This window comes from Mesocricetus auratus, unplaced genomic scaffold, assembly GCF_017639785.1.
Source record: "Mesocricetus auratus isolate SY011 unplaced genomic scaffold, BCM_Maur_2.0 Super-Scaffold_100014, whole genome shotgun sequence".
Taxonomy (NCBI): Eukaryota; Metazoa; Chordata; class Mammalia; order Rodentia; family Cricetidae; genus Mesocricetus; species Mesocricetus auratus.
In genome coordinates this window covers 37,223,109-37,235,704 of record NW_024429197.1, presented here as the reverse complement: position 1 = coordinate 37,235,704, position 12,596 = coordinate 37,223,109, and the positions used below count along the sequence as shown (strand labels likewise).

The window sequence follows — 12,596 nt, the reverse complement described above, 5'->3', positions numbered from 1 at the left end:
CTTCCATGGGGGAGTCCATAGTTGTCATTTCATACATGGCAGGGCCTAGACCCTCCCCCAAGAGTTCAGGGTGAGAGTGCACCACACATTGTTGGATGGGAGTCCAAAGTCCGTGTGTATACTCGGGATGAGTACTGATCTACTGCCCAAGGCTCAATAGATTACTTAGGCCTAGGAAGCTTGTTTCTAATTTAAATACAAATGCAGGTTAAATAAAAAAAGAGGTGTTAGTTACAAATTGTTATTGCTCCTAGTTAAAAAATAAAAACAGGGCCGGGCATTGGTGGTGCACGACTTTAATCTGAGCACTCTGGAGGCAGAGGCAGGCGGATCTCTGTGAGTTTGAGGCCAGCCTGATCTACAAAGTGAGTTCCAGGACAGCCTCCAAAGCTACAGAGGAACCCTGTCTTGAAAAGCCAAATAAAATAAAATAAAATAAAAACAGATTATATGGAGTTTAATTCATAGATCTCTTCCAAAAGGAAAAAAAGGGTTATGACATAGAAATGAAAGGTAAAGTGCAGATTATTGAATCTATTTTAAACATGTAAGTGCCCTGAATTTCATGATCTCTGGATTTCTGACCTGAGACCAGACTTAGTCTTTTTTTGGCAGGGATTGGGGAAGTTATTTCTGTTCTCTGAGGAATGAAATCCAAGGGAGTCATTGCTCCTCAAGATGATATAGAATAGTGTGTTTTGCCTTGAGAGTGGGATATGATGTAGGAGGTCTAGATTGGAGGGGTCAAAGTTGACATGGAAAATAGTGGTTCTGTGTCATAGGAGCAGGCAACTGTACTTTTTACTGAGTGGTGCCATTTAGACTTCATCTACCTGTTAGATGAAACAGAGTTCAGGTTCCCCATTTTAGGGGTCCTGGAAACCTTCCAATTCCTGACCAAGTTCCTCCCTAAACAACAGAAACAGTCTGTTATGTCCCTTAGTTCTCTAAGATAATATGGCTATACCTAACAACAAAAAGAATGAATTAACTGGTAGAACATTCTGTGTCAGTTGTCTGTTGCTGTGGGATATTTAAAGACACTGAGAAACTCTGAGATTCTGTTAAGAAAATTAACCTTGCCGGGAGGTGGTGGCACATGCCTTTAATCCCAGCACTCGGGAGGCAGAGGCAGGTGGATCTCTGCGAGTTGGAGACAAGCCTGGTCTTCAAGAGCTAGTTCCAGGACAGCCTCCAAAGCCACAGAGAAACCTTGTCGCCAAAAACCAAAAAAAAAAAGAAAAGAAAAAAGAAAATTAACCTTATATCAGGGGGCACAGCCAGGAACTACTACACCAGAATTAGCCACAGAGAAGTTAGGAATGTGGATAAGGAGACTCACCGGAAGGAGTAGGAAGGTACTCAAAGATTCCGAGTCTTTTGAGTTTGGGATGAGTGGGGAAATACATCTCTTACTGGATCTTTGGCCAAAAAAAAACAAAAAAACAAAAAAACAAGGTTTGTTACTTGCCTCTCAGCTTCTCTGATCTACCATGTTTTCACCCAACACCTGGCTCCTGAGTCTTTACTGGTAAACAGAAAGATAGAGAGTCTGATGGTATTTAAATGATCAGTAGAATCAGGTGCAGCTCAAATCCCACAGAAAAAGAGCAGGTGGCAATGATGGAGTACCTAGGGAAAACCCATAACCCCTGAGTTCTGATTGGTGAAAAATGTAACTATAACTTGGCAACAAAGGGTTGTGGGTTTTGTGTTAATGAAATCCACTTCTGCCATTGTTGGGGACTACCAGAAGAACAAGGCTCCTGTCCTTGTCCTGCAGCCCAGATTGATCAGTACACCCTATTCTATGTTCCCCCTCTTATATGGTGACTTATTAAAGACTTTGGATTCCATAAGTATTGTCGCTTTCCTTCCTCCTGGTTCAAGACATCCATGTAACACATGGATATTAAAGGGGTAAACTAAACTCAAGGGCTTCACTTCTAATAATCTAGAAATAAAGGGACCAGACCTTCACTCAGCCCCCTGCTTTAACAGCCATGACATGCTACAGAAAAGATACAAAGGCCTCTGACAGAAGGAAACTCCAGATCCTCTGTCCTCCCAGATCCTAGGGCCAAAACTGAACACAAGAAACTCTAAGCGAGACCAAAACCTCCCCTGTAGTCTCCAGGATATAGTTCTAAAAATTATTGGTATCTATGTACAACAGGACACCTGCAAATAATAAGACAATGGCATAGAAACCACAGAATGTTCCCCCTCAGCACTGATCAATGAAAATATATGGTACACAGGTATTTCATGCCAAAGTATGACTTTGAAAAATTCTCGTAATTGTTCCCAATGTCAACCAATCAGAAACCAACCCATACCTATTGATGTAATCCTGTATTTGTTTTAAAACCTAGCAGTAGACAGAGAATTTCACTCCCTCTGGAGGCTGCTGTGCCAGCTAGCCAGATGGGGTCCCTGTCATGGTTGGATGAACAATCAATACAATTAAAACATTGCTTTTACAATTTAGTGGGTCTGTCCTCCTGGGGGTCTCTGAGGACTTTGCAACTTGGGCACAACAGATAGAGGATTGTAAGATTCAAATAAAATTGGGATCTTCTAAGAGTCTTCTGGCGCAACAGTTTTAAGATATGCTTTTCCCTGGTTGCAGTTTGAGCTCTGTAGAAACTGGATGCTCACTGCCTGAGGTCTGTCTTAGACATTAACCTGCTCACCAGTGTTAAAATGTTGTGACCTAGTGTCTGTGGAGAATGAGAAAATATTGTGATTGCTGATGAGTGGAGATGATGCCATGAACTCATGATCTCAAAATTCATCAGAACCAGGGTCTGTGGTTGGAGCCCAATTGGTAGAATGTGTAGCCAACATGCAGAATAACTCCAGTTATAACCCCACCATGACAGGAAGAACAGGTGGGGAGATACACCTGAAGTCCCAGGTGGTCCTCACCATGACAAAAAGCTGTTTTTTCTCTTTTTCCTTGTTGTTGTCTTTGAAACACAGTGACACTAAGTAGCCCTGGATGACCTGGACCTTGCTGTCCACAGACTCACAGAAATTCTCCTACTTCTGCATCTAAAATCCTGGAATCAAAGGAGGACGGTACCAGCTATACTAGGCTTTCTGGCATTTTGTTTTCTTTGCAGGTAGAATCTTTTTTTTTTTTTTGGTTTGTTCAAGACAGGGTTTCTCTGTATTGTTTTGGAGGCTGTCCTGGAGCTCGGTAGACCAGGCTGGCCTCGAACTCACAGAGATCTGCCTGCCTCTGCCTCCCGAGTGCTGGGATTAAAGGCGTGCGCCACCAATGCCCGGCTGCAGGTAGAATCTTGCTCTCTAGCCCAGATTGGCCATTACTATTTAGACCAGACTTAGTCAAATATGCAATCCTTCTATCTCAGTCTACCTAGAGTGAGTTAATCTAAATTAAGACAGAATTCTTTGCTGGGTGTGGTGGTGGAAAGCTTTAATCCCAGAACTTGGGGGAAGAGATAGGGGATCTCTGTGAGTTCAAGGCCACCCTGGTCTACTTAGTGAGTTTTAACACACCCAGGGCTACTTAGAAAGATAGTTTTAAAACAAAAAGCCAGGTGGTGGCACATGCCTTTAATCCCAGCACTCCAGAGGAAGAGGCAGGTAGATCTCTGAGTTGAGGTCATTCTTGTCTACAGAGTGAGTTCCAGGACAGTCAGTACTACATAGAGAAATGGGGTACTACATAGAGAAATGGGGTCTCGAGAGAGAACGTGAAACCAACAAGAAACAGCAACAAAAAAGGAAAATAAAGAAGAAAGGAAGGAGGAAAAAGCAAACAGCCATCTATATTTTTTGAGACAGACTCTATCCTATAGCTCTGGCTTTTCAGGAACTCACTATGGAGACCAGGCTGGCTGCCCCTGAGACTATAGAGCCTTGAACTCACAGAGACCCTTTTGCCTCTGCCTCTGGAATACTGGGATTAGAAGGGCAAGTCACCCTACTTTCCTTTTTGTTTCCTTTCCTTTATTAATGCAGGATTTCAATGCCCAGCTTTGGCCTCCTGGAACTCACTATGTAGACCTTGCCTCCAACCTTGCTTTCCCTTTCCCTTTTTGAGTTTCATGTTTTATCTATGACATCTTATAGGCAAGGTGAGTGTGCTCAAGATGGCCCAGCTCTCTAGGTATTAAAATTTTTGATGTTGACAGGGTGTAGCGGCACACACCTTTAATCCCAGCCCTTGGCAGGCAGAGTCAGATGGATCTCTTCTCTGAGTTGGAGGCCCACTGGCCTACAAAGGGCTGTTATACAGAGGAATCTTGTGTTTGTAAAACAAAACAACAAACAAAAATGTTTGTTGACAGTTATGGTACACGCCTTCTCCCAGCACTGGGAAGGCAGGGACTGGCAGATCTGTCTAGTTGGAAGCCAGACTGGTCTACAGAGCGAGTTCCAGGACAGGCTACAAAACTACAGAGAAACCCTGTTTTGGAAAAAAATGGTCTTGGTTTTGTTTGTTTGCTTTATTTTGCTTTTGTTTTCTAGACAAGGTTTCTCTGTATAGCCCTAGGTATCCTGGAACTCTCTGTAGACCAAACTCTACTCTAACTCAGAAATGCCTCTGGCTCTGCATCCCAAGGGCTGGAATTAAAGGTGTGTCCCATTCCCACCCTGCCCTACCTTGCCTTACTGTTTTCAGTGTCTCACCTCTAGCACTGGCTGACTGCAACTGACAATGTAGACCAGGGTTTTGTTTTTGGGGTTTTTTGTTTTGTTTTGTTTTGTTTTTTGTTTGTTTGTTTTTTCAGACCAGGTTTTTCTGTATACCTTTTGGACCCTGTCCTTGAACTCTGTCTGTAGACCAGGCTGGCCTTCAAGTCACAGAGATCCACCTGCCTCTGCCTCCCAAGTGATAGCATTAAAGACATGGGCCACTACCACCCAGCATAGACCAGGCTCTTCTTCACCTCACAGGGAACTCCCTGCCTCTAGGGGGCTGGGATTAAAGATGTATGCAATTCTGTCCAGCAACTTCTGTCTTTTGAGGCAGAGTTTTTGTAAGTGATAAGGTTGGTTATGAGGTTCCTATGTACAGACCCTGAATTTATCACTCTCCTGTCTGAGCCTCCTGAGTAGCTGGTATTGTAAACCTGTAACATGTCCCTGGGTCTTGGATGATTCTGTTATAAATGAGAGGATCGGGATGCTGGCTGGTTTCTAGGCTGCCATGAGTGAAGAATAAATACATAGTGAAGAGTCAAAAGCTACAGATGGTCATCAACATGGAGTCACAATTTCCACCTTCAGAAGCTTCCAGCCTTGGACATCCTAACCCACACTCCTGCAGACAAAATTGCTCTCTGGTTTTGGGTCCCAGCATAACTATATTATGAGAGCCTGTCACAGAATGTATGTATAAATAAAGTGGGCTTTGAGGCTATCTCCTGTAACACCAGTGTTGGTGAGACAGGGACAGAGGACATGCTATATGTTCCTGCCTATCACAGCCTACTTAGAACATTCTAGATCAACCTAGGATACATAAAGTTCCTGACTCAAAACAGAAATTTCATGAAGAAGAAAAGAAGGAAGGGTTTTCCTGTATTGTTTTGGAGGCTGTCCTTGAACTCGCTCTGTAGATCAGGCTGGCCTATGAACTCACAGAGATCCACCTGCCTCTTCCTCCCAAGTTCTGGGATTAAAGGCGTGTGCCACCACCACCCAGCCTACGAATGGGTTCTTGTCTTTCTCCCTAGCCTCTCTTCAGTGGACCTGAGGGTGATCAATTAAGTCAATCTCTACGCACCTAATCCTGATTAGTATTAAATGGGCGGAGTGTCAAGCAATATGATGACTTGGCAGCCTGTGGTTGCTACAGAAGGCTGTGAACTGGAGAAGCGAAGGATGGGTGAGTAAAAGCCTTAGAGGAGCCAGAGAAGAAACTTGGGATCTTAGAGTCACCTGTTGACCCTGCTGGGACTAGGAGACCTGTCACCAGTGCCTGCATCTGGTAAGTTCCTCACCCATTTGAGGATACCCAATCCATCTCACTCAATCCAGTCACTCCCCACTGGGAATATTAGACTTCCAGGCTGCCTGGTCTACAAAGAGTTCCAGAACAGCCAAGAGCTGTTACACAGAAAAACCCTTTCTCTCTCTCTCCTGATTAACAGACTGGAGGCTGATTTTTGGCTCCAATGGCAGATTTGTCTTCATCTCAAGTGTCATTTGTATGTGAATTGATGGTTTTGTTTTTCTGTTTTGGTTTCTCAAAAGAGGGTTTCTCTATTGTTTTGGAACCTGTCCTGGAACTCACTCTCTAGACCAGGCTGGTCTCAAAGTCACAGAGATCTGCCTGCATCTGCCTCCCAAGTGCTGGGATTAAAGGCATGCGCCGCCACTTAACGACAGTTTTGTTTTTCTTGTGCCAGGGTTTTGTTCCTTGCAAACTGCATGACAGAAGGAAAGTGCCGTCTCTGTCAAGTTGTTCTCATTTCCACAGAAAACCATCGATGGCAGATGGCATGAATGAGTACCTCCACATTACAATATGATAAAACATAATTTTAAACAATTGCCTAAAAATCCACCTTAGAGTCCAGGTGTGCTGTTGCGCACCTTTAATTCCAGTATTAAGAAGGCAGAGTCGGGCCGGGCGTTGGTGGCGCACGCCTTTAATCCCAGCACTCGGGAGGCAGAGGCAGGCGGATCTCTGAGTTTGAGGCCAGCCTGGTCTACAAGAGCTAGTTCCAGGACAGCCTCCAAAAGCCACAGAGAAACCCTGTCTCGAAAAACAAACAAACAAAAAAAAGGCAGAGTCGGGTGGATCTCTGAGTTTGAGGCTGACCTGATCTACATAGTGAGTTCCAGAACAGCCAGGGCTACAGAGAAATCCTGCATAGAGGAACAGCATCTTTGTTGTGGCTCATGCTGGCTGGAATTGTAATCCTCTTGTTTGACTTTCTGAAATGTTGGAGGTTCAAGAATGTGTCTCCCCATGACTCAGCCTCCTAATTCTGGTGTTTGTGCCTAGGCTAACCCAATTCTAGTCTCTTGTTTTTCAGATCAGCTTAATACTCCTGACTTTTAAAAATAATTTTAAAGATTATTTCATGTGAGTGCTTTGTAACACATGTGTCTGATGCCTTAGGTGGTCATAAGAAACATGCAATCCCCATGGACTGGAAGTCTTTGCTTAGGACCACCACATGGGTGCTGGAAACCAAACTCACATCCTCTGCCAGAGCTCTCTCTCCAGCCCTTATTTCTGGATATTTTGTTGGTGGTTGTTTTTTTCTGTTTTTTGTTTGTTTGTTTTTGTTTTTCAAAACAGGGTTTCTCTCTATTGTTTTAGAGGCTATCCTGGACCTCGCTCTGTAGACTAGGCTGGCTTCGAACTCAAATCTGCCTGCCTCTGCTTCCTGAGTGCTGGGATTAAAGATATGTGCCACCAACAGCCAGCAGTTTGCTTATTTTTAAGACAGGGTTTTTCTGTGTAATATTGCTTGGCTGTTCTGGAACTGTTTTTTTAGACTAGGCAGCCTGGATGTTACTGAAATCTCCTACCTCTGTCTCCAAGTACTGGATAACCCCCTCCCAAGCCACCCAATCTCCAGGACTCGTCAGGTTTTTTTTGTTTTTTAACTTTTAAAAGTTTTATTTATTTATTTATTTGTTATGCATTATTCTGTCTGCATGTATCCCTACAGGCCAGAAGAGGGCACCAGATTGTGAGCCATCCTGTGGTTGCTGAGAATTGAACACAATACCTCTGGAAGAGTAACCAGTAACCAGTGATCTAAACCTTTGAGCCATCTCTCCAGCCCAAAACTCAGGTTTTTTTTTTTCTTTTGGGGAGGGTGGGTTTCGAGACAGGGTTTCTCTGTATTGTGTTAGAGGCTGTCCTGGAACTCACTCTGTAGACCAGATTGGCCTTGAGCTCAAAGATCCACCTTCCTCTGCCTCCCTAGTGCTGGGATTAAAGGTGTGTGCCTGGGAAAACTCAGGTTCTTAAAAGAAATATAACTATACCCATTTCACAGATTGTTCTCAGACAGGCCCCTTGAGTTGAAGAGAGAATGATAGAAGGAAGATTTCACAGGGATAGTTTCTCTTTGAGGATCTTATGGAGCAAGGGTTCACCATAACAGGATAAAGATCCATTCTCTCCAGGTTACCCACTCCCCAGTAGAGTGGGACTCAGTGCAGCGGGGGTTGGAATTGGGTAGAATAAGGCACACTTCATATGGCTGACCCACAGTCCTCCATGCTGTCTTATGGAGCTATAGCTGTGACAGCATAAGGTAGAAAGTCAAATGGGAAAACCTGGTTTTTAACGTCTGGGCAGTGACTCTGACCCTGAGGTGATTTTTATAATTGGAGGAGCAGCCAGGCTGTGGTGGTGCACGCCTTTAATCCCAGCACTCAGGAGGCAGAGGCAGGCGGATCTCTGTGAGTTCGAGGCTGGGCTGGACCGACAGCCTCAGAAACAATACAGAGAAACCCTGTCTCGTCGTAAAACCAAAAAACAAAAACCAAAAACCAAAAACCAAAACACAAAAACCAAAAAACAAAAACCAAAAAACAAAAACCAAAAAACAAAAACCAAAAAACAAACAAACAAAAAACAAACAAACAAAAAACAAACAAACAAAAAACAAACAAACAAAAAACAAACAAAAAAACAAAACAAAATAATTGGAGGAGCAAAGGCCTTTCTAAGCTTTATTCTGAAAAGATATCTTTCTGGATACTTCCACAGGATACCCTTACCTGAATCCACCAGGATGAGCTTCCAGGATGTGCCCACTCTCCAACAGTTGGCCATTAGAGGGCTGTTGAAAGATGAAGATTTGACCCTGTCTCTTCTGGATGACCTGCCCATCGTGCTCTTCCCACCACTGTTTGAGCAGGCCTTCATCAATCGACAAACAAAGATAGTGAAGACCATGGTAACATCATGGCCCTTCCCCTGCCTCCCTCTTGGGTCTCTGATACACTATGTTGAAGCAGATAACTTCCAGGCTGTGCTGGATGGAATGGATTGGCTGATTAACGAGACTGTTTGGCCCAGGTGAGTGAGTCTGTGTTGGCATGGAATGAATGGGTGGAATTCAAAGTTAATGTAGTGCTGGGAGGTTGAGATGTAGGATCTGTAAGATTACAACTGTAAGATTACCAATGTCATCTGAACCTCTTCATGTTTGACCCACAGGAGGTGCAGACTACGAGTGCTCAATCTGCACTACATCGAGCATGGCTTCTGGGAACGATGTGTTGGAACAGAGAATGGTTTCCCTTCACAGAAGAAGAAGGAACCATTGGAGAAAGATCCCACAACAGAGGGAAAGAAGCCAAAATTGCAGGTGTTAGCTGAATATACCCTCATGTTTCAAACTCTCAAGGACTACAATAGTTGTTTCCTACAATGGCTCAGTCTGAGAAAAGACATTGTGCGAATTTATTTTTTTAACTTGGTTCCTAAAAAGAAATGAAAGTACAGACAGAGCAGTTGGATTTCTTTCTTAGGACCTCTCTGAATCTTAAGTCACATATGCATCATGGATGCTGCACCTTTTGCCCTCAGTAAGTCCAGTCTGCACTTAACCTTAAACTATGGTCTTCATCACATAGATTTTGGCCAGTCTTTCCTATAGAACATGAAATTAAAGAATGTACAACCATGATTGATTTTTTCTTTTTAATTTTTTTGTTTGCCTAAAACAGACTCAAAGAAATGACAATACTGTTTACTTCATATAAGTGTGAGCCATCTTATATCATTGTTGTAGTTCTTGCATAGCCTGTGACTCTTTTTTTTTTTTTTTTGGTTTTTCGAGACGGGGTTTCTCTTTGGCTTTGGAGGCTGTCCTGGAACTCACTTTGTAGACCAGGCTGGCCTCAAACTCACAGAGATCCACCTGCCTCTGCCTCCCGAGTGCTGGGATTAAAGGTATGCGCCACCAAGGCCTGGCGGCCTGTAACTCTTTATGGAGACCAGGCTAGCCTCAAACTCAGATCTTCCATCCTCTCTCAAGATGGTGGGATTAAAGTTATGTAATATCACCTGGTTCAGGTCCCAGACTTGATTTCATTTCTCTAGTCAGGGTGTTGGCTGATCTCTGAAACCATCTTTTGACAGAACCAGGGCTGACTCCCTGCTAGACACCATTCATTTGTTTTGGTTTTTTGAGATGGAGTTTCTTTGTGTAGCTCTGGCTGTTTTTCCAGGCTGGCCTGGGACTCACAGATATCTGCCTGTATCCTCTATGTCCCAAAAACTTGAGCCACCACTGCCTGAGGACATTTTTGAAATTGTTTTGAGAACCAGTTTTGTGTAGCCCCTCTGTCCTCCTATTTGGTATAGCCAACAATGGCCTTTAACTTCTGATCCTCATGCCTCAAATCTTGAATTGGAGGATAGCAGGTTGTTCCACATGTAGGTCATGGTAGTGCTGAAGTGATTGCCCAGGGTTTGTGATTCTAGGCAAGCAAGCTCTCTCCCCCACTGGGCTACAACTCCAAAACCCTTGCATAACATCAATGGGTTCTAGTCATGCTCCTGTAACCTGAGACCTGAGTAGTGAAGAGAGCAGGTCACAGAGCAGTCAACTTTATTCCAGAACTGATTTCAGGATTGTGGAAAGGTGAGAGACTGCTTCTAAAAGATCTTAACTCTAGGGCATTTCCTTTTTTTTTCCTTTTTCTTCTTCTTCTTTTTTTTTTTTTTTGAGACAGGGTTTCTCTGGAGTTTTTGGAGATCTGTCTGCCTCCTGAGTGCTGGAATTAAAGACTTGTACCACCATTCCCCAGGTAGGGCATTTTCTTAGTGATGGAGAGGGGCCAGCTCATTGCAGCTGGAGTGACTCTTGGGCTCTTGGTCCTTTGTTCTATAAAATTACAGGCTGAGAGCAAGCTATGGGGAGCAAGCCAGTAAGCTGCATCCCTCAGTGTCCTCTGCATTAGCTCCTGCCTCCAAGTTCCAGCCCTTTGGGTTCCTATCCTGACTTCCTTCAATGGTGGGCTGTGATGTGGAAGTGTAACCCAAAGAAATTCTCTCCTTCCCAGCTTGCTTTTGGTCAGTCAATAATCATTGCAGCAATAGAAACCATAAGACACCTGGTATTTTAGATTTTGTGCATGTCTATTGTCATGAGTAAAATCTGACTCATACTCAGAACCACGTGGTTCATATGAATAATGCTCAGCCAGGGGGCATTGGCTCAAAACAATAGTGCTAACAGGAGGAAGCCTGAGGCAGGAGTTTTGCTGAGAGTTGGTATCAGATCAATCTTAGCCACAAGGGAAGATGTTGTCTCAAAACATATTTTTTCTTTAAGATTGAGTTTCCCTGTGGCTTTGGAGGCTGTCCTGGAACTAGCTCTTGTAGACCAGGCTGGCCTTGAACTCCAAGATATGCCTGCCTCTGCCTCCCGAGTGCTGTGATTAAAGGCATGCACTACCAATGCCCAGCCAACAAATCTTTTGGTTTTTTGAGACAGGGTTTCTCTGTATTGTTTTGTAGGCTGTCCTAGAACTAGCTCTTGTAGACCAGTCTGGCCTTGAACTCCAAGATCTGCCTGCCTCTGCCTCCTGAGTGCTGGGATTAAAGGCGTGTGCCACCAACACCCGACAACATAAATTTTATATTAATAAAACTCTGTGTTGGGAAGTGATTGAATAAGATCTCAATTTGGCAAAGTGTGAAAAGTGACCATGGTCAAGATCCCAGGCCCATCCATGGTTCTTGACTACAAACTCTGGAATTTATTGTCTTGTTTACTTTCATTTTTTCTAGATATGATTTAACAGTAACTCAGGCCTATCTGAAACTGTTTATGTAGCCAAAGATGACCTCAGTCTCAGTAATCATAGTCTTCTCCATGACAGAGTATGTGATAGGGTGTGTACAGGTTCATTAGATCTCCATGCAGGAGAATGAACTGAGACCATCGTAGACTAGAACCCATCCATGAAGTCTGCATGAACACTAGGGTTTTCTTGTCTCTTCTTTTACTTTTCCTCCTCTTTTGTTTGAGACAGGGTTTCTCTAAAGCCCTGGCTGTCCTCAGACTCCTCCTGTAGATCAAGTAGGCCTCCACTCCAGTGAGATCTGCTTCTAGTGCTGGACAAAGGTGTGGGCCACCACACCCTGTGTTTCTTTGTATGACTGTAAAAGACCTGCCTTGGCAATCATTGCCATGATGAGGCCAGAGCACAGCTGGTCTTCATGTGACACTGATTTGGTGGCCTAAGCCAGGTACTGTTTCCTGTACCACGAACCATTCTGGAGTTGAAAAAACCCTAGTTTATTCCCTAGGACTACAAAGAAAGCAAAGAACCTTGGGAGGACAACAAAGCTGCCTGAGATCCAAATCAATACTTTAGGATGGTGTTTCCTATGTTTAATTTCTGGCTGGGTAGGTGTTATCTAGCTAGATGACCTTGAACTGAACACCTGATCCTTCCACCCCACCTCACATGCTGGAATACAGACCTTCTGCACTATGCCCAGTGTGGTGGTAGTGATGTTGGTGTTAGCATATTGAGGGGCTGGACAAAGGAGTCAGTGTCTTCAGCATACTAGATGAGCTTTTACCATTTGAGCTACTTCACTCAGCCTATTTGGAAGATAAGTT

General features: G+C 43.9%; 1 protein-coding gene across 2 annotated transcripts; it reads left to right on the top strand.

Moving 5' to 3' along the window:
* The first annotated feature begins 5,830 nt into the window (after positions 1 to 5,830).
* LOC110341233 (PRAME family member 4-like) lies at positions 5,831 to 9,644 on the top strand. 2 transcript variants are annotated; one of them, XM_040757436.1, is made up of 3 exons: positions 5,831 to 5,968; positions 8,720 to 9,031; positions 9,173 to 9,644. In XM_040757436.1, the coding sequence occupies exons 2-3, from the start codon at positions 8,745 to 8,747 to the stop codon at positions 9,450 to 9,452; spliced, it is 567 nt and encodes a 188-aa protein (XP_040613370.1). In that variant the 5' UTR covers positions 5,831 to 5,968; positions 8,720 to 8,744; the 3' UTR covers positions 9,453 to 9,644. The 2 variants fall into 2 exon arrangements, with proteins under 2 accessions (XP_040613370.1, XP_021083984.2); XM_021228325.2 differs by lacking the exon at positions 5,831 to 5,968 and adding an exon at positions 7,741 to 7,793.
* The last annotated feature ends 2,952 nt before the right edge of the window (positions 9,645 to 12,596 follow it).